A 22500-nucleotide genomic window follows, 5' to 3' on the forward strand; every position below is an offset into this window, starting at 1 on the left:
TTTTTTTGCATCTCTCGACGTTTTGAAGGTTTCTGAACATTTTTAAAGGACATACCTCAGAAACTAAATGGATGTGTGTGTGTGTGTATGTACGCATTTTTAGTATTTAAAAAGCGACTCCACTGACGAGCAAACTAATCTAGAATTAAAAAAAGGGACTCTACTGACGAGCAAACTTTAACTAAAATTAAAAATAATCTGCTGATGAGCAAACTAATCTGGTATTAAAAAAGGGACACTACCGACGAGCAAACTAATCTAGAATTAAAAAGGGGACTCTACTGACGAGCAAATTAATCTAGAATTAAAAAAGGGACTCTACTGACGAGCAAACTTAATCTAGAAATAAAAAAGGGACTCTACTGACGAGCAAACTAATCTAGAATTAAAAAAGGGACTCTACTGACGAGCAAACTTAATCTAGAATTAAAAAAGGGACTAAACTAAATTACCAAAAAAAAGAAACTCTACTGACGAGCAAACTTATTTACAAAAAGCCAATAGGGCTCTACTGATGAGCAAACTTTATTATGCAGAGTAACTGTAACTTATTTACGAAAAAAATAAGATTCTACTAACAAGCAAAATGAATTATACAAATATATTAGGACTCTACTGACGAGCAAAAAGATTTGCAATAATAAAATAGAACTCTACTGACGAGCAAACTAATCTAGTATTAAAAAAGGGACTCTATTGACGAGCAAATTTAATCTAGTATTAAGAAAGGCACTCTACTGACGAGCAAACTAATCTGGAATTAAAAAAGGGACTCTAGTGACGAGCAAACTAATCTAGAATTAAAAAAGGGACTCTACTGACGAGCAAACTAATCTAGGAATAAAATAGGGACTCTACTGACGAGCAAACCAATTTAGAATTAAAAAAGGGACTCTACTGACGAGCATAAATAATCTAGAATTAAAAAAGGGACTCTACTGACGAGCAAACTAATCTCAAATTAATAAAATAAAAAGATATATTAAAATTTGGCCTCTTTAATTCAACAACAATCATTTTAGTTCTTATAAATGCCGCCAAGCTAAGCACAGTATAAGTGAAAATGTCGCACAGAATTATTTGCAAATGCGTTTAGACTGTGACTATACGGGAGCACTTATTCAATTTTGTGTAAGTAAATTAGGCAACTATTTTTTTTAAATAGAATTCGAAATGAAATGACGATTGTTAATGTTCCTGGAGATAAATTCTAGAGATTTATGATTTACATTCGATTTGCTCAGATATAACAATAAGATAGCAAAAATAATGAAAGTAATAATATATTTGAAAACGTTTAAAATTTCTCGAATATTTTATTACGGTACGCGAAGTTCTAGCAATTTGCCTTAAGGCACGATGCCATACACCACTAGTCTTACTCATTATGTTGACCTGGTATCCCCAATAGGCAGTAACGCACTTGGATACATCCAATTGATCCAGTTGCCCATCGTATAAATCCAAGACGACCATGAAATCCGAAGGAATGGAGTCTACTAACTGGAAAATGGTGAATTTTTGAGGTCGTAGATGTATCATGTTATGATATAAGGTTATTAGGGCGGGTAGATTTAAAGGTCACTTAGGCACATATGATTTTTGGATACTAGGGACGTCAGAATTCATTTTAGAGGTATGGTTTCTTCAGCAAAGTATCTTATTTTGATCCGAAAATCATGTGTGCCTAAGCGATTTTTTTTGACCCATACAAATGGACTCGCTCTAATGGTTATATACCTCTAAAAAGGCGACATCATAAGGTAGGCTTTTAATGTAGTGCCAAATGTCGTGTCCCTTAGCAATCGTATAGGACACCAGTTCCTTCATGGAGTACAAATACATTTTGCCTAATTGGAGGTGAGTGTCGCCTGCGACTACTCTTAGACTCTCTTTTGGAAGAGAAGCACTGAAAATGAAAATAACAATTAAGTGCATGTCGCACAAAAGAAAAATGTTATGGCAAGGCTATGTTATGAAGAACTTTCCATACTGAATATTGACCAAAGCCTCGTCAGTAGAGTCCTCTTTCTTCTTTGCTCGTCAGTAGAGTCCTTTGTTCATTTTTCAGATTAAAATTTAATTTGCTCGTCAGTAGAGTCCTTTTTTGCTTGTCAGTAGAGTCCTCTTTCTTCTTTGCTCGTCAGTAGAGACCCTTTCTAGTTTTTTGAGATTGAAATTCAATTTGCTCGCCAGTAGAGTCCTCTTTGTTTCTGGTCGACTTAGAGTTTGCTCGTCAGTAGAGTTCTTTTTCTAGTTTCTCATATTTTTGGACGTTGTTTTCATCTTTCATGTTTATAATAATTTGCCTGTCAGTAGAGTCTCTTGTTCATTTTTTAGATTAAAATTTAATTTGGTCGTCAGTTGAGTCCTTTTTTTCTTTGCTCGTCAGTAGAGTCCTCTTTTTTCTTTGCTCATCAGTAGAGTATTTTTTTTTCTTTGCTCGTCAGTAGAGTCCTCTTTCTTCTTTGCTTGTCGGTAGAGTCCCTTGTCCATTTTTTCGATTGAAATTTAATTTGCTTTTCAGTAGAGTCCTTTTTTTCTTTGCTCGTCAGTAGAATCCTTTTTTTCTTTGCTCGTCAGTAGAGTCTCTTGTTCATTTCTTAGATTGAAATTTAATTTGATTGTCAGTAGAGTCCTTTTTTTTTGTTCGCCAGTAGAGTCCTCTTTCTTCTTTGCTCGTCAGTAGAATCCTTTTTTTATTTTCACATCTTAGTTGTCTTATCTTTTTTATTTTTTATGTTTATAATAATTTGCCCGCTAGTAGAGTCCCTTCCTAGTTTTTTTTAGAATAAAATTTTATTTACTCGTCAGTAGAATCCGTTTTCTTCTTTCGTCCACATACAGTTTGCTCGTCAGTAGAGTCCCTTTTTTAATTCTAGATTAGTTTGCTCGTCAGTAGAGTCCCTTTTTTAATTCTAGATTAGTTTGCTCGTCAGTAGAGTCCCTTTTTTAATTCTAGATTAGTTTGCTCGTCAGTAGAGTCCCTTTTTTAATTCCAGATTAGTTTGCTCGTCAGTAGAGTCCCTTTTTTAATTCTAGATTAGTTTGCTCGTCAGTATAGTCCCTTTTTTAATTCCAGATTAGTTTGCTCGTCAGTAGAGTTCATTTTCAATTCTAGATTAAGTTTGCTCGTCAGTAGAGTCCCTTTTTTAATTCTAGATTAGTTTGCTTGTCAGTAAAGTCCTTTCCTGTTTTGTAATTTAGTTTGCTCTTCAGTAGAGTCCCTTTTTTACCACTTTCTCTCCCTACTCATATGCATTCCTCTCTCATTTTCTCCCTTTACTAATATCACTATCTCTCTCTATCAATCGCCTTTCTCTTACTTTCTCTCTTTATCTATACGTCTTTCTCACTTTCTCTCTCTGTATATCTCTCTTCCTCCTTCTATCTCTCTCACCCTTCTATATCTATCAATCTCTTTCTCACTTTACTTTCCCCACTTTCTCTCTCTTTCTAACCCTTTTTATAGATAACACTATCTTTCTGAACCAGCTTCATAACATACGAGTGACGCTGCAGTTTACGTGTAAAACTGCCTGAATGCACAGCAAATACATGACTTGTTGACTGAAGTAACATGGCCTTGCCATAACATTGGTCTGTTCTTCTTATTTATGTTTCTGTTACAAGTCTATATTATTTTTTACCCATTGTGTGATATGCAATGTGCAGCAGTAGCAACCCATCTCTTATGAATGACGACGCCTTCGCAAATGTGCAGGAATTCATTCGTTATGTTGTAAATAGAAATCGTGTGTATGGCCTGAATCGAAACCTAATTGGTAAAAAATTAATGTTAAACTAGTTATGACAAGTCAAGACAAGTCTCTTAGGATTTACCACGTATGGATAATTTTCGATACTGGCTGCCCCATTTTCGCTGCAGGAAATACAATTTATTAATTGACAAATTGTGACAAAAGTACTGATCAATATTTTCGACATTTTTTCAGGTAACTAGATTTGTAAATAATAAACTAGTGGGGTGTATGGCATCGTGCCTTAAGGCAAATTGCTGGAACTTCCCGTACCGTAACGAAATTTTTGAGGAATACTGAATGTTTTCCAATACATTATTATAAATATTGTAACATTGTCTAATATTTATAAAAAATTATATAAACTGAATTGCAAAGTTGAAATTATCTGTTTAAAGTATATTAGAACTATAGTCAGAATTAAAAATAAAATCTGAATTATTTTCGATATACAAAAAAAAATTGTTTGAAAAAAAAATTTGAAAAAAAAGTTGAAACAAAAAATTTTTTTTCCAAAATCAATTATTTTGTTAACACAAGCAGAAAGTTTTTTGAGTCACTTAAATCGGACGCTTAGTTCTCTCAAAAACTGCCATTTTTGCACATTTAGCTCCGTATCTTCGAAATGGCTAGGCCTGCCTTTGCCAAAATCTGATTAACACTTCTCCCAATCATTACTACTTGAATGTTTTTTAGATCATTCAAATCGGATGCTCCGTTCATTCAAAAACTCGATTTCTATTTTCTGCACTCTTTGCTCCATATCTCCGTAAAGACTGGACCTGCCTCTGCCAAAAACTAATTAGCTCTTCTCCCTATCATTAGGAATCGAATGTTTTTTTAACCATTCAAATCGGTTGATCCATGCGCCCGAAAACGTGACTGTAAATTTGTATCCACACACACACATCCTTTTTTTCTGAGGTATGCCAAAATGTTCAGAAACCTTCAAAACGTCGAGAAATGTAAAAATTTTCAATTTCGATTTTCGGCCCATTACAATAACTTGTCCTAGGTGCCTTAAGGTAAATTGCTGGAACTTTCCCGTACCGTAAACATTCGAGGAAGAAAAATTATCAATAATTGAGAAATATTCAATATGAGAATTTGGAAGTTTTTGAAAATATTTGATTTTTTTTTAATACTTCGAAATATTATCAAATTTGTGTAAAAAAGATTTTTTTTTAATTATAATATAATTTGATTTTTTTTTCTGGAAAATGATTAATTTCGAAAATTTGAGTTTTTTTAAACTTTTTTGAAGTTTTTTCGAAATTTTTGACTTTTTTTAAATTTTTTGAACGAATTTTATTGTAAAACCATTTCTTGCACACAGTCTACACAAGAAAAAGGTTTTTTGAATCGATCCAATTGAAGATCTCTGAAACCGCTAGACCTGCCTCCCTAAAAATTTAATCACATCTTCATCTTGTCAATACAAGTAAAATGTTTTTTGAATTTTTAAAATTGGTCGTTCTGAATCACCATTTTGGCAATATATCTTAACATATTTATATTTATTTTTTCTTGACACAACATTATGTTATTTATTTATTTAGCGTGTTATATAATCTAGTTTGGAATTTTTAAACACTTCTCAACAATTACAATTTAGTAAACAATAATGAGAGAGCTGTGAATTATTGACTTATGAACCGATTTTGCGGTATAACAGAAAATTGTTATGGCAAGGCTATGTTAAGAAGAATTTTCCATACTAAATATTGACAAAAGTCTTAGGTTGTCAGATAGAAAACCTAACCTACAAATTTAAATTAAAAAGTACAAATTTTAAAAAAACTATGTTAGTTAACAGGGTGTTTCTGACTCAGCTTCATAACATACGAGTGAGGTTGCAGTTTATGTGTAAAACACCTGAATGCACAGCAAATACATGACATTTAACAGTATTCAGTATGATTCAGTAGCATAATGTATGCAAGTTGGAGCTTAACATTGGTCTGTTAACGTTATCTCCTTAGTGTTGCCATATGACATAAAACATGTAACCGAGAATTGCTATTACACTTACAGTAACATTTTGAGTATAATTACAAGTATAATCTTGCCAATAATGCTAAAAATATTTTCGATGAGGCATTTTCCAAAATACATTTAGTGAATTCCTGTGCAAGAATGATAACATTCTAGATCCTCCCCCCACGAAGTAAAGCCTTTGGGAACCATTATTTAGTCCGACATACCCAGATAAAAGATCTAGTCTGGAATGCATAAATGCATTTCCTTCGCTATACAAAACTAGTGGTGTATGGCATCGTACCTTGAGGCAAATTGCTGGAACTTCCCGTACCGAAAACGAAATTATTAAAAAAAACTTTGCAAAACTCTGTATTCATCTGAACGTTCTTCACAAAGGATTTCTGTAACCAGTTTTTACATTTTTAAAGTTAAGGATCAGGCAGTCAGAAGAAAAATCAGATAATCGAACAATAATGACTACTTTTACAGATTTTAGTTTCTATTTTTCTAATAGCATTCTAGATCCTCCCCCCACGAAGTAATCTCTAACGGCGGTTTCTGTAGGGACCAGAGGCAAGGGCAAAGCGAAGGTTTTAGTCGGTATTATACACAGGCGGTATCGAGTCCGACATACCCAGACAAAAGACTTAGTTTGGGATGCATACAGGCATTTCCTTCACTATACAAAATAAAAAACACGTGGATACATGGTAATTGACTTGCGATCTATCGAAAGAGAAATGGGGAACGTGACTACGCTCATTTAAAAAATTAGTATAAAAGTAGTGCAAGAATTATATAGCATTCTAGATCCTCCCCCCCACGAAGTAATGCTTAACAGCGGTTTCCATGGGGACCAGAGGCAAGGGCAAAGCGGAGTCCGACATACTCACACAAAAGACCTAGTCTGGAATGCAAAAATGCATTTCCTTCGCTATACAAAAAAACGAATTGAAATTGAATTGATTTCTTTAATATTTTTATCACACTAGTCCCCTTACTACTTCAATTCCAAATTAATAACGTCACCAAATGTTATTAATATCAATTATAAATTCCGATCAGCACAAAACAGTTGAATTATATTTTTTTCATCACAGTCAAAAAATATGTCAATGAGATTTGGTCTAGTGTCACATTTATTATTAATTTGTTGGTAATTTTTTTAGTCCTGTCTTCGGTTGTTCTAGTGTCCAGTTCGAACAAATGTTCTGATACCCTGATACAAAAAATTCGAATCAGCAGGATCGTCGGAGGGAAAGTTATCGATATTAGGAAGTATCCGTTTATTGTAAGTTAATAATAATAATAATGATAATAACTAGTGGTGTATGGCATCGTGCCTTTAGGCAAATTGCTGGGACTTCCCGTACCGTAATAAAATATTCGAGAAATTTTAAACGTGGTATTACAAATACTGCAACTTTCATTATTTTTGTTATATCTTGTTTGTTATATCTGAGTGAGCAAATCAAATGTAAATCATAAATCATAAATCAATTTATCTCCAGAACATTAACAATCATCATTTCATTTCAAATTCAATTTAAAAAAAAAATAGTTGCCTAATTTCACACAAAATTTAAAAAGTGCTCCCGTATAGTCACTGTCTAAACGCATTTGCAAATGATTCTGTGCGACATTTTCACTTATACTGTGCTTGGCTTGGCGGCATTTTCACATTTTTCAATAGTTTTTTTCACAAAATTGAAAAAGTTGTATCATTACAGTACAAGACAATAAAATTAAAATTTTAAGAGAAAAGGGACTCTAATGACGACCAAATTAAAACTTTAATACAAAAAGGGACTCTATTGACGAGCAACTTTAAAATTTTAATACAAAAAGAGACTCTACTGACGAGCAAATTAAAATTCTAATACAAAAAGGGACTTTACTGATGAGCATATTTGTAATAGAAATACAAAAAGAGACTCTACTGACGAGCAAATTAAAATGTCAATACAAAATAGAACTCTACTAACGATCAAATTTTAAATGTCCATAAAAAAAGGGACTCTACTGACGACCAATTATACAAAAAGGGACTCTACTGACGAACAAATTAAAATGGCGAAACAAAAAGGGACTCTACTGACAAGCAAATTTAAAATTTTGCCGAGCAATTACTGAAAGTAAGATTTTATAACGAAAAGGACCTACTAATGAGCAATAATTGAACTAAAAAAATTGTACCAGAAAGGACTCTACTGACGAGCAAAAGTCGAATGTAAGATTTTATAAGAGAAATGACTCTACTGATGAGCAATATTCGAACGCAAAATTATGTAACAGAAAAGGACTCTACTGACGAGCAAAAATCGAATGTAAGACTTTGTAAGGAAAAGGACTCTACTGACGAGCAATAGTTGAACAAAAAATATTGTAAGGAAAAGAATTCTACTGACAAGCAATAGTTGAACAAAAAATATTGTAAGGAAAAGAATTCTACTAACGAGCAATAGTCAAACGTAATATTTTGTAACAGAAAGGACTTTACTGACGAGCAAACTTCAACAAAAAAATAATATAATATAAAGTAAAATTAATTTGGATTTTGTTAGAGAAGAACTCTACCAACGAGCAAAAGTCAAATGTAAGACTTTATAAGAGAAAGGACTGAAAAGAAACAGTCTAAACGCACTTGGGTAAACATTTGTACCAGAGTGGCGCTTAGACTGTGCTTAGCCTGGGTAATTTTTTGAATTTTTAATTCAAAATTACAAAAATATTTTATGGAAAATAAAAAAGATGTAATAATTTTTTATCCTCAAAAGCAATTCTTTTGTCAATACAAGCAGAAAGTTTTTTTAGATCATTCAAATCGGACGCTTTGGTTCACTCAAAAACTGTCATTTTTTCCATCAAATCGGTTGATCCGTGCGCCCGAAAACGTGGACGAAAAAATGCGGACATACAAAATACACACACACATACACACATTCATTTTATCTGAGGTATGCCCTTAAAAATGTTCAGAAACCTTCAAAACGTCGAGAAATGCTAAAATTTTCATTTTCGATGTTTGGCCCATTACTATAACTACCTTACGGGAAGTTAATAATAATAATAATAATAATAATAATAATAATAATAATAATAATTATTATTATTATGTGTTCTAGATCAGCCTGCTGGTGAACAATAGATCAACCTGTGCAGGTTCTCTTATTACTGATGAATGGATCCTGACGGCGGCGCATTGCCTGAGCCAGGCCAAGTCAGTATCTTATGTAATTTTAATATTTTTGTAATTTTTTATCAAAAATTGAAAAAATTTCCCGGGCTAAGCACAGTCTAAGCGCCACTCCGGTACAAATGTTTACCCAAGTGCGTTTAGACTGTTTATGTAATGGAGCACTTTTCCAATTTTGTGAAAACAACTATTGAAAAATGTAAAAATGCCGCCAAGCCAAGCACAGTATAAGTGAAAATGTCGCACATAATTATTTGCAAATGCGTTTAGACTGTGGCTATACGTGAGCACTTTTTCAATTTTGTGCAAATTAAGCAAATTAATAAATAACTGAAAAATGTTATGGCAAGGCCATGTTACATGCATAATGCCAGAAAGACCCTGTTATCTAACGAAAAAAATGGTAAAACTTTTGACTTTTTTTGTAAATGTTTGGATTTTTTTTTAAATCTGGTAAAAAACTAGTGGTGTGTATGGCATCGTGTCTTAAGGCAAATTGCTGGAACTTCCCGTACCATAATGAAATATATTTTGAAAATATTGAAAAATGTGAAAATGCCGCCAAGCTAAGCACAGTATAAGTGAAAATGTCGCACAGAATTATTTGCAAATGCGTTTAGACTGTGACTATGCGGGAGTACTTTTTCAATTTTATGTAAATATTAGACAACTATTTTTTCGAAATTGAATTCGAAATGAAATAAAATGACGATTGTTAATGTTCTGGAGATAAATTGATTTATGATTTATGATTTATATTTGATTTGCTCAGATATAACAATAAGATAGCAAAAATAATGAAAGTGCAGTACAGTATTGGTAATAATATATTTTAAAACAATTAAAATTTCTCGAATATTTCATTACGGTACGGGCAGTTACAGCAATTTGCCTTAAGGCACGATGCCATACACTACTAGTTTTTTTGGCATTCGTGCGGTTTCTAAGTTAGGTTTTCTATCTAACAACCTGAGAAATAAGATTGACTGCACAGCAACCGCATGGCTTTTGTCAATATTAAGTATGGAAAGTTCTTCATAACATAGCCTTGCCATAACATTGGTCTGTTATGCGTCAGATTTGGTTCATAAAATAGTATAAATTGATTCAGTAATTTTGAGGATTGAAAATGAAAAGTGGTCTCAACGCGCACCCTTGCGGGACACCAATTTTGGACAAAATAAGATTCACATCTAGATTATGTAACAATTAGATGTGTTACATGCATCATGTCACTGAATTATACTGAATACTGTCAAAATGTCATGTGCTTTGCTGTGCATTCAGGCGTTTTAAACATAAACTGCAACGTCACTCGTATGTTATGAAGCTGGGTCAGAAAGACTCTCGTTTTTTTCAACATTTGTGCGGTTTCTAGGTTATGTTTTCTATCTAACAACCTGAGAAAAACTGCGCAGCAAACACATGGCTTTTGTCAATATTAAGTATGGAAAGTTCTTCATAACATAGCCTTGCCATGACATTGGTCTGTTATGCATATATAAATTGTTTAATTGATTTTGAGTATCGAAAATGAAAAGGGGTCCCAAAGCGCACCCTTGAGGAACACCCATTTTGGACAAAATAAGATTCAGATTGTGGGAGTCAAATATGTAAATTAATAAAAAGATATTTCTATGTTTTATAAAAATGTATTAAAATATATCATTATCAAAACTGTACAAAAATGCCATCACATAAATATTTGTATCTTTCAAAACTTATGGTCTACTTGATTCCCAAAATACTTAGATTACGTAATAGCTAGTTGTTTATTTTGACTAGTGTTGAATATCTAGATTATATAATAGTTTGATGTGTATTTTTTTCTAGTTTGAGGAATATGACCCTCCTCGGAGGTCAAAACAACGTGCACGCCCCTCAGCGCAACCCTTGCAGCCAAAAACGTTACGTCGAAGCGGCAATCAGGCACGAAAATTTCACCACCAAACCGATAACCAACGATATCGGACTGATAAAGGTACAATGGATTTATTTTTTTAAAAAGACAAGTATTTAGTTGTGTTTTTTTTAGGTCAACAAAAAATTCGAGTTGACCACTTACGTGAATTTGATCCGAGTTGCAACTGCTGCTGAAAACCGGAATGCCGACGCTGCCGATCTTAGGGCGAAATGTATCGTCATTGGATGGGGACAGACGAAGCAGAGGAACTCGTCAAGTAAATAAAAATAATAATAATTATTATTATTATTATTATATATAATTATAATAATAATATTATATATATACTAGCTGACCCGGCAAACGTTGTTTTGCTAAGTGAGGTATATTCTAAACAATTTCTAGAGAATCAAAAATAATAATACTTTAATTGTATAAGGATGTGTTGTTTGTTTGAATGCCTATATACATTGAGACATTATAAAAACAATAAACGCCATTAGTTTGTCTATATTTTGTCAACACAATCAAACTGGAAGATTTATACACTTTTTACAGAAAACATGGTATAATCCAATCCAAGTCTTTCTTGGTCTTTCGACTTATTGATTACGTTTTAAATTTTTCAGATTTTTTTAGATTCTGGATATTGTGTGTAATTGTAAATAATATTACTGAGCTTTAAAAAAAATTCAAATTTCTGCGAGGAGAGATAAAAAATGAATTAAGTATTTCTTCTTTATCCTGCTTTTTGAAAAGTTTCAAGTAACATTCGATGAATTAAAGTAAATTTAATAAAAAGTATATATGTAGAGCAGGTAAAGTCCAATTTGACTTTGAGCAAATATTAATGATATTATATAAATCAAACCAATTATAATAGGTTGTCAAATATCTTCCTTCCGCTTTTTTGCTCTTGGTTTATAATACAAAAAGGCGGAAGGGAGATATTTGACAACCTTATATCACATTTTAATTTGACAACCAAATAAGACATTTTAAACGAACAATTATCTGACTACGTTCAGTAAAACTGTCAGCTACTTTATCATTGTAGAAAGGTGTTTTTTTGCGATCTTTAAAAAATTTGTTATCTAGACTTTTTTTACCCTATAGAAGGAGTAACTTGTAACGGCCAGATGGCAAACAGGTTTAAAGTCTTATTTTAATTTTAAAGGCATTTTACAAAACAATTACATTTTTAACTAATGCTAACAAACTACCAACAGAAGAAAATACTTTTATTATGGATTTTCAAAGATTACCGTTTATCTCTCGATAGCAGTCATAAGAATCAAAGTTATAGCTGGTTATACATCTTTTTCCCTCTACTTTCACATATTGTTGTTAAATAATGCTTAACTTTACTGATTTTTGATACATTGGTGTTGGACTTTTTTAACCTCGGACTTTCATATATTTGTATCTATTCTTCGATAAATTCTCGGAAATTATAACTGGGAAAATGTTAATCGACCAAATGTCCCTTTGATCGATACCAAGTTCAGGTTCTGAATTTAAATAACATAAATTAAAAATAATATAACCTAGAAAATGTTTTATAAATACCAATGAGTATATAATTATACAAATGAGATCTTTCAGAGCACCGTGTTTGAAAAAAATATGCCAAAAAGTGCATTTTCATATTAACATATCAAAAAAGTTTATATTTTGAGTCTCTAGTAACACTTGCGGCCCGTTTACTAACGTTTTTGTATATAAATATAACTACAAACAAAACTACTTACTACAATTTAATCATAATTAAATAATATTCACATAAAACATCCTATTAAACGCAATTGATCATCATCTGTGAAAAATGTTTGACATTTGACGTATTAGCCATCGTCCATTGTTTTATTTAAATGACGCTTCTACAAACATTTTCAAATAAAATAGTAAAGTTTCTACGCGATTTTGAAATAATATCTCACCTTTCCGACCATCTCTGGTATGGCACGAATTTTTCAAGACTAAGACTGGCCAAATCGATTCAGCCGTTTTCGAGTTTTACTTGGACATTTGAAAGAGAGCTCTATTTTTATATATAAGATATATAATTATTATAATAAACCCGAAGGCAGGACCTCAAATCGATGATTTTCTTTTCCTAGTCCTGTGCTTCGGCTTTCAGTTCCCTGTTTTTTTTTCAACTATTTATGTATTTTTACAGAGGCTCCTGCACCCTACACCCGTTTGAAATATCTTCGAGAAGTCGAATTGCCTTTGTTGAATTTGAGCAAGTGCAAGGCGCACGTGCCAAGATTTAATTTGACCGACACCCAAATGTGCACCATGTACGCCAATGGAACCAAGGACGCCTGCATTGTAAGCAATAAATAATAAGAGTCGTTCATTCATCACTTTAGGGAAAGGCGGGGGGGGGGGGAGTCTTGTTGGCAAAAAAATATGAAAAATTACATGGGGGAAGGAGGATTCTAGTGAAATATCAAGTGTATTTATTTTTTACCTAAATTTTCAAAAAAAAAATGCAAAAAGTTACGATTTTATTACGTAACTAAAAATACATGTGTTGTGTTGTGGAAGGGGGGTGGGGGTAATTTTAAATATCTATAAATAAGGAGGAAAAGGGGGAAAATTTCTAAAAATTGATCACGTAATTAATGGACCCCCCTAATTAATATAACGAGATTTAAATAAAAAATGGATAGTGAGCCATAACTCTTTATAATGAGGTTGAGTCCATCAATCACAGGGAGGGTTAACAAAAAATCACGTGGGAGAGGGGGGGTGTTCTAGTAAAATATCAAGTGTATTTATTTTTTACCTAAATTTTCAAAAAAATAATAGACTAAAAGTTACGATTTTGTTACGTAACTAAAAATACACGTGTGGGGACGTCCATTAATCACGTGATCAATTTTGCACCGCATTGAAAAAAAGTCATTTTGAGAAAAACGTATTTAAAGTTTTTAATATAATGTACTAAATACACCATTTAATTTAATGTACTAAATACATCATGGTGTTCAAAGATGCTGACACATTAAAAAGGTCATGTGCATGAGGTATTATAATAAAAAAGAGAGCAGCTGTCATACAATAGCTCGCGGAGCGATGAAAAAGACGGTTTCAGAGGATCATACATATAGATATATATATATCTATAACTTCGTCAAAAAAATAGATATTGAGATGATTTTTTTTAAATAATTCTGAAGTTTTTAGCTTTCATAATATAAAAAAAATCTCAAAATCGAAAATAAAATAAATAAAAACCGAACAACCCCCTTAAACGAGCACATTTTTTTGTATATTATCCATATAAAGTATTATTTTATAATTGTTAATATTTTTGTTATTATTATTATAATTTTTTATTATTACAGGGTGATTCCGGAGGTCCACTGTTTTGGGATTCGAGTCACTCCAACACAAATTATGTTTTACAAGGAATTGTATCGTATGGTATCGGTTGTGCCAGAAAGAACGTTCCAGCGATTTTCACAAGAGTTGATAAGGTTAATATAATAAATATATATTTAATTTAAAGAGTAGAAATAAGTATCAAATAAATACTTGCATGAACAAAAATAAAAATGAGATTCAGTGTGAAAGAGAAATAGTATGAGAAATAGACATAGAATGAGAGGTCCTGGATTTCTATTTTGTGTCTCGGGTTTTCCTAAAAGCAATATTTTTCCCGGATTTCATTCTTTTGTCCCGGAATCTCCCGCGTTTTTAAAAAATAAAGGAATAAACTGAAAAAAGGAATAAAAAACTAAATCGGCAAGTATTTGAGTTTTCTCAGTTACTTGCCGATAAAATTACAGATAATCATCAAATATCTGGCAATGATGTAAACATTAATTATGCTTTTATTAAATAATTAGGTTATAAATGGGAAAATTTTCGAATGCAAAATCCCAAAGTTATAAAATAGAATCTCAAATTAATAGTTTCGGACTTCTATTTTCAATTTTACGAAAATTGGCAATGTTTGTCTTCTATTTTTAAAAAAAGGATTCTACTGACGAGCAAACTAAATTAGAAAAAGGGACGCTACTGACGAGCAAACTAAATTAGAAAAAGGGACTCTACTGACGAGCAAACTTAATCTAGAATTAAAAAAGGGACTCTACTGAGCAAACTGAATTAGAAAAATAGACTCTACTGACGAGCAAACTAAATTAGAAAAAGGGACTCTACTGACGAGCAAACTAAATTAGAAAAAGGGACGCTACTGACGAGCAAATTGAATTTTAAGAAAAAGGACTCTACTGACGAGTAAACTAAGAAGTAGTGCTAAAGCAGAAATATAAAAATAGAAGAAATTAGTGAAAAAGCATTCTTAAAGAAAATTATTTTTTGTTTATATTTTAAATAGAGAAAAATCAGATCTTATTAATTTCTTTCTTTTTCTCTTTTAGTATGAAGATTGGATAAACAATGTGATACAGAACTATACGTATTATAAACATTTACAAGTACGACACACCAGGAGTCAAGCCGGAGATAGAACTAAATTAAATAATACAATTTTAAAACTGTTGATAATTTATATATTTTTTAAAAATATACTATGATTAAATTAAACAAAATATTTTATGTAAGTATAAAAATTGAGAGCAAATAAAATAATAAATTAGAAAACAGAAAGGTAACGGGAACATAATAAGAGGACAAGAGGACTCTCGAGTGCACTCGAGAGTCCTCTTGTTCTCTTATTAACGTTAACTTATTAATGTTAACATCAAATAAAAATGAGGACTCTACTGACAAGCAAATAATAATAGCTTACTGGAGCATAAAAAAATAAATCTACTGACAAACGAAATAAATATAAACCTAGATTATGAAAATAGAATTTTAACACACTCAAGATAATAATAAAAAAAATAATAAAAAGGAATGTAAAATAAATCAAATTAAGTTTGCAGTTTTTTATTTTATATTATCTTGATGTTTTTAGTAATTCTGAATCGATTGACACCAAAATTTGAAAAAGTCGTGAGCCAAAATTTGACCTTTTTTGACGTTTTTTCAAAAACTGAACATTTAGGCATACCTCAGAAAAAATGGATGTGTGTGTGTGTGTGTGCTGGTGTGCGGATACATTTTTTTCTGTCATCGATTTCGGGCGCACTGATCAACCGATTTAAATTGTTCAAAAAACATTCGATTCCAACTGATGGGGATATGTGCTGATTAGTTTTTCGTAAAGGCAGGTCCAACCGTTTCGGAGATACGGAGCAAAGAGTACAGAAAATAGAAATCGAGTTTTTGAGAGAACGGAGCATCCGATTTGAATGATTAAGAAAACTCTCTGCGTGTTTTGACAAAATAATTGCTTTTGGGAATAAAATTATTTTAAATTTATATTTTTCAATGTGTTTTTTTTTTCAAAAAAAAAAGTTTTTTTATATATCGATAAAATTTCAGATTTTAATTGTAATTCTGACTTAAGTTCTAATATACTTTAAACAAAAATTTTCAACTTTGCAATTTAGTTTATTTAATTCTTATAAATATTTAGACAATGTTACAGTATTTATTTATAATAATCTATTTGAAAACATTTAATATTTCTCGAACATTTTGTTATGGTACGGGAAGTTCCAGCAATTTGCCTTAATAAGGCACGATGCCATACACCTTTAGTTATTGTTAGTTTATTAAATAAACAAAACTATATTCATAAATTTGAATTTCGCGGCTACATTTCTTATATAATTATTTATAATACTTGCAAATGTGGCTAAGTTCATGTTGCTTCAGCAAAATGTCACACAGTTAAATTAATATCAATAGACGTGTTTATTTGAATATAAATATATATAAACAAATAAGTATTAACTATATATTGCTATTTTTATTGTTAATTTGTTAAATAAACAAAAATTCATAAATTTGAATTAACGCATTTGAATTAATATTCACAAATGTGGCTAAGTTCATGTTGCTAATAACAAAATGTCATGCAGTTAAATTAATGATTGATATCAATAGAGGTGCTTATTTGGATATAAATATATATAAACAAATAAGTATTAACTATATATTGCTGGTTTTATTGTTAATTTGTTAAATAAACAAAAATTCATAAATTTGAATATACGCATTTGAATTAATATTTACAAATGTGGCTAAGTTCATGTTGCTTCAGCAAAATGTCACACAGTTAAATTAATGATTGATATCAATAGAGGTGCTTATTTGGATATAAATATATATAAACAAATAAGTATTAACTATATGTTGCTATTTTTATTGTTAATTTGTGAAATAAACAAAAATTCATTTGAATTTACGCATTTGAATTAATATTTACAAATGTGGCTAAGTTCACGTTGTTTAACAAAATGTCACACAGTTAAATTAATGATTGATATTAATAGACGTGCTTATTTGGATATAAATATATATAAACAAATAAGTATTAACTATATATTGCTATTTTTACTGTTAATTTATTGCATAAACAAAAATATATTTATAAATTTGAATTTCGCGCCTGCATTTCTAGTTCCTATTCCCCCGCTAGGTGGACATACGTTAGCGCACTCAACAGTTTGTTGTGCTTCGCAAAACTTGCACAAAAACCTGTAAATAACAATTAATTCACACACAAAACTCTAAATAAAACTATAACAAACCATTTACCAATAATCACTTACAATTTGAATTACCATAAAAGTGTATTATTATTATTATCCCCACTCGAACAGTGAAAGTCATCACAAAGAGACAGGAGCGCCTTTGCAGTGTTGAGAACTCATGTGTCAAAATAATAAATATTTTTGTAGGTTGTGTACAAATTATAAAACTACAAAGTACAAAATTATCAGTAATTAATTTGATTTTGTTAGTTGTTTTATTTGTTATTAGTGTTTGTATTTATGCATCCGTATTATGGCTTCGTTGTCGTTGCAGAGAGTGTTACAAAATAAGAAAACCAGCTTGGAAATCGAACAGGAGAACTTTGAAAAATGTCAAGTAAGTCATAATGATAATGATAATGGATTGCTTTGATATTTTGTAATGATTGTCATTTTGTGCACCCCCATGTAAAATACTTGGTTGTAAGTGAAGGTTAGGTTAAAGTTAACATTAAAGTACTAAAATTTAACTTGTAGTCTTGTTTTCTTAGGTTTGAGGTACAATTTGTATCTAACTCATATATAGTTGCAAGTTCCTTCGATGCAAAATTCGTCGTTTGATGCAGATTGTTATATTTGCCTAATATAATTCAGATGAAGTGTTATGATAAAGTAGAAGTACTCGTGTACTTTTCTATTGTTTCAAGTCTCTTCAATACAAATTACTAGTCTGATGCAGATTGTTCCATTTTTGGAGGTTAAAAATTCTCCAATATAAATAAAACGAAAAGTTATGGTGAAAATGCCTATAATACTGTTAAAATTTAACCTACAGTCTTGTTTTTAGGTTTAAGGTACAATTTTAATATTACTCTTGTACTTTTCTGTCATTCCAAGTTCCATCGATGAAAAGTTAGGCAGATTGTCATATTTGTCCAATATAGTCCACTGTGTTATGATAAAGTAAAAGTATTTGTATACTTTTCTATTGTTGTAAGTCTCTTCAAGGCAAATTTTTAGCCTGATGCAGATTGTTGTATTTTTGGAGGTTAAAATTTGTTCAAGATGAATAAGATAAAAAAAGATAAAATTACTGTTAAAATTCAACTTGTAGTCTTGTTTTTAGGTTTAAGATACTTCTTTGATATTACTTGTGTACTTTTTGTCATTTCAAGTCCTTCGATGTAAATTTGTAGTCTGATGCAGATTGTTATATTTTGGAAGTTGAAATATGTTTAGTATAAATAAAACGAAAAGTTATGATAAAAATGATTAAATTACTGCTAATATTTATCCTGCAATCTTGTTTTTGTATTTTTTCCGTTGTTTCAAGTTTCTTCAATATAAATTTGTAGTCTGGTGCAGATTAATGTATTTTGTAGATTAAAAGATGAAAAAAATGATGAAATTACTGTTAAAATTCAACTTGTAGACTTGGTATTAGGTTTAAGGTACAAATTTGATATTACTCATGTACTTTTCTGTTGTTGCAAGTCTCTTCGATACAAATTTATGGTCTGGTGCAGATTGTTGTATTTTTGGAGGTTAAAAGATGTCTATTATATTGTGAAAAAACTGATGGTATTACTGTTAAAATATAATCTACAGTCTTGGTTTTGTGTTTAAATTACAATTTTATTACACTTGATTATTTTATTATTGTTTCAAGTCTCTTCGATACAAAAGTTGTAATCTGATGCATATTGTTATATTTTTGGAAGTTAAAAGTTGTTCAATTTGAATAAGTTAAAATAATGATAAAATTACTGTTAAAATTCAACTTGTAGTCTTGTTTTTAGGTTCTACTTACAATTTGTATATTAAATGTATATTATTCTATTGTTTCAAGTTCCTTCGATGCAAAAGTTGTGTCTGATGCAGGCAGATTTGTGTATTTTGGAGATTAAAAGATGTCCAATGTGATTAGGAAGATAAAAAAATGATCAAATTACCGTTAAAATTTTACCTGCAGTCTAGTTTTTCTGCCTACATTACAATTTTATTAAACTTGTGCAATTTTATATTGTTTCAAGCCCTTTTGTTGCAAAACTTCTAGTTTTGTCCAGATTGTTGTTAATTGCAGGTTCTTACAAGTTGACCTCTCTTTATATTTTTTTAAGTTAAATTTGAGCTTTTTCTTAAACTTAGAATTTAAATTCATTGACTGAAAAATGATTTGATAAATAATATGACTATTATAAAATAAGGGTTTGGAGTAAAAGAGTGAAAATTTAGGGCTGTATGAATTTTTTAACTATGAATTATAAAAAAATTAAATAAAAGTAATTGGTTCAAGAATTTTTCAAAAAATCTTAAGGAGTACCAAAAATTGTTTATATCAGTTTTTGAATATTTTTGAAAAAGTTGAGTTGTGTACTTTTTTGATATTTCAAAAAATGTCTGAACATGGAAAAAAAATTACAGTTCAAACAATTAAGTTTGAAACTATGAAGTTTAAACTGTAAAATTTTTCCTATGCTCAGACATTCTTTAAAATATAAAAAAATACTCAACTTTTTCAAAAATATTCAAAAACTGAAAATCGACAATTTTTTATGTCCATCAGTGGTCACCTTTGATTTAGTTTTCATATTTTGATATAATTTTTGGTACCCCTAAGTGGCCACCCTTAAGATTTTTTTAATTCTTAAAAAATGTTGTAATTTTTAGTTGAAAAATTATTACTAATAAATTGGAAATTTTGAAAAATATGGAATTCTGAATTTGATAATTTTTAGAAATTTTTGAAAAATGTGCAGAAAAATATTATATATTTTGTAAAATTTATTGAAATTTATTAAACATGAGAATTTTTAGAGAATTTGATAAATGTTTACAATTTAAACAAAATTGAGATTTTTTGAATAAAACGATGAAGATTTTTGAAGATTTCTTAACTCATTAAATACTGTTTATTAGTTTCAAAAAAAGATTTGATTTATTAAATAAAAATATAGGTAATTTCAAATCCTACGTTTTGCTTGTCTTTATTAAACCACTGGACTTCCACCGTCCTTCATACGTATACAAACTTGAATTTTTGCAGTATTTTTTATGTTTTCTTTTGTTTTTGATAGAATTGTAAGTTAATTCTGAAAATAAAGTGATGATTTTTTTAATAATGAATGATTTCAAAAGAAACCACAATTTGTATAACTATAATTTTTTAACAATCTTAACAATGAGAAATTTCATTTATCTTGTACGAATGCAACTAATGATAATGTTTTACTCTTGTTTTCATTAATCTGAACATGTGTTTCTTCCATAACAATAACAAAAGTATTTTTTTATAATTAGTTAGAAAGAAATAATGATAAATAATTGGAAGTCATTGAATGCATAAAAATAGATGTGTAGAAAGCATGACGATATTGAATGTTTATGAACAGAAGACATTTGTTGTTTAATGACATGGAATATATATATATATATACACAAATACAAATAATAATCATTCTCTTCTTAATCATATTTAATTTAAATTATTCATATATTTTATAGTTTGTGTCAATTATGATGACACAAACCATAGCCTCGAAACGTTCACAGCTTTAATATTAACGAAAAGTACAAAAAAGAGTGCAATATGTTCATATTTTTTGTACATATATCATTTTGTATTTTTATTAATAGAAATTACAAGTTAGTTCCGAGAATAGAATGATGAATGAATAATAATGAATGATTCCCAGAAATCGAATGCGGAACGAAATTCACGACATGCAACTTGTATGTGAGAATAAATAATTCTATCAATATTATTGATTATTGAAAATTTTTTATATTTAGAGCAAATTTTTATATTTATAGCAAATAATTAGGATAAATTAAAAATAGAGTCTAGAAATAATTTGCAAATTTGAAAGCAAACTTTGTAATGTTTTTTCCGTGGTTTTTGGAATTTTTTGAAATTATTAGATTTCTGCAAAATTTGTAAATTTTGAGAGATGTCAAACAACTTTAGAGATTTTTGTTGAAATTTTCAGATATTTTGGAAATATTAGAATTCTTAAAACTTACCCTAAATATAAAATTTAAAGGAAAGACAAAAATAACAATTCTTGAGGATGGCGGAGGTGTTTAGCCCTTTTCGGAGTAGTTTATTGCATATAATAAAATATATATATGATGTAAAAATTACGAAAATCTACTAAAGTTATATCAATAATTTAAACACCTAAAAAGAATAAATTATTGTATGGAAAGAAATTTAAGTACAGATATTTTTAATTTAACATTAAAATCTTATATCTATCTATCTTATATCTATCTATCTTATATCTATCTATCTTATATATATCTTGAGAACTTTTAAATGTTTATTTGGTGCATTTATGCACTTTGCAGGCAAATTTGGTTTGAACTGGTTAAATCAAAATCTTTTCCAATGCAATACGATTCCAACGTCCTCGAGAGTCAGATTTCCTCGGCAAACTTTATTTATATTATGACTACTTGCAACAATTAATAAAACACAAAGACTGACTTTGGATTGCCTTAACGATAACAATTAAAATAGCAACAACAATAATAATAATAGTAGTAGTAATAATAATAAATGGCGTGAATGTCGGTCGTTTCGCTCAGTGAACGGAATCTCTTAATTAGAGTTATTAGAAGAACTCTACATATGAATAATGCGTTGCACTTGCTATATTGCAAATTTTATCAGTTGGCGAGTTTTTAGTCTTATCTTATCATTTTACAGAAAATGGCATAGTTTTAAATCTGCAATGTAAATGTTGCCAAATAAATATTAAATGGAAATTTAATTATTTTAAACCGAAATAATATGATTATCAGAGTATTTTTATAAGGTCGCCCCTAGGCAAGCTGTTAAGAGCGATGGGTCTTGATTAAGAGGTCTCGGGTTCGAACTGCCTGTTATCAAGCACTAGTGACAAAGGTTTTCACTTGGAAATATACCTGGTAATATGTTGCCAAGTGATAATTGTCCTTGCCAGATTTTCCTGCACTAATAACAAGACAGCCCTGCTAGATTAATTTTAATAAAACTAGCTGTAAGTGGAATTCTGTCTTGAGGCAATTATGGCATCGTGCCTTAAGGCAAATTGCTGGAACTTCCCGCAC

At 30.2% G+C, this 22500-nt stretch overlaps 3 protein-coding genes across 3 annotated transcripts in view; 2 read left to right on the forward strand and 1 right to left on the reverse strand.

Annotated features, from left to right (window-relative positions):
• The window catches only part of LOC113386458 (transmembrane protease serine 12-like), a 5533-nt gene extending 3688 nt beyond the window's left edge, over window positions 1-1845 (reverse strand). Inside the window, exons 1-2 of the mRNA XM_026624239.1 lie at window positions 1741-1845; window positions 1424-1503 (exon numbers count right to left, since the gene is read on the reverse strand). Coding sequence (XP_026480024.1) covers window positions 1424-1503; window positions 1741-1845 — 185 coding nt within the window. The remainder of the gene's footprint in view (window positions 1-1423; window positions 1504-1740) is intronic.
• Window positions 1846-10780: 8935 nt separating this feature from the next.
• Window positions 10781-14358, forward strand: LOC113386459 (trypsin-like). The gene is made up of 4 exons (XM_026624240.1): window positions 10781-10918; window positions 10973-11117; window positions 13020-13174; window positions 14197-14358. Exons 1-4 carry the CDS (start codon window positions 10781-10783, stop codon window positions 14356-14358), a joined length of 600 nt encoding a protein of 199 aa, XP_026480025.1.
• Window positions 14359-17495: 3137 nt separating this feature from the next.
• Window positions 17496-22500, forward strand: part of LOC113386460 (huntingtin-interacting protein 1-like) — a 54688-nt gene continuing 49683 nt past the window's right edge. The window contains exon 1 of the mRNA XM_026624241.1: window positions 17496-17803. Coding sequence (XP_026480026.1) covers window positions 17720-17803 — 84 coding nt within the window. The 5' untranslated portion in view covers window positions 17496-17719. The remainder of the gene's footprint in view (window positions 17804-22500) is intronic.

The sequence above is a fragment of the Ctenocephalides felis genome, unplaced genomic scaffold, assembly GCF_003426905.1.
Source record: "Ctenocephalides felis isolate EL2017-DRISC unplaced genomic scaffold, ASM342690v1 CF-g0.4_SCAFFOLD_03571, whole genome shotgun sequence".
NCBI lineage: Eukaryota > Metazoa > Arthropoda > Insecta > Siphonaptera > Pulicidae > Ctenocephalides > Ctenocephalides felis.

What these genes read in the sequence shown, in the direction of transcription:
- LOC113386459 (XM_026624240.1), top strand. Translation starts at nt 10,781, where the DNA reads ATGACCCTCCTCGGAGGTCAAAACAACGTGCACGCCCCTCAGCGCAAC. An exon ending in ACGATATCGGACTGATAAAG is followed by an intron (nt 10,919 to 10,972) that starts GTACAATGGATT and finishes TGTTTTTTTTAG; the next exon opens with GTCAACAAAAAATTCGAGTT. An exon ending in GAAGCAGAGGAACTCGTCAA is followed by an intron (nt 11,118 to 13,019) that starts GTAAATAAAAAT and finishes GTATTTTTACAG; the next exon opens with AGGCTCCTGCACCCTACACC.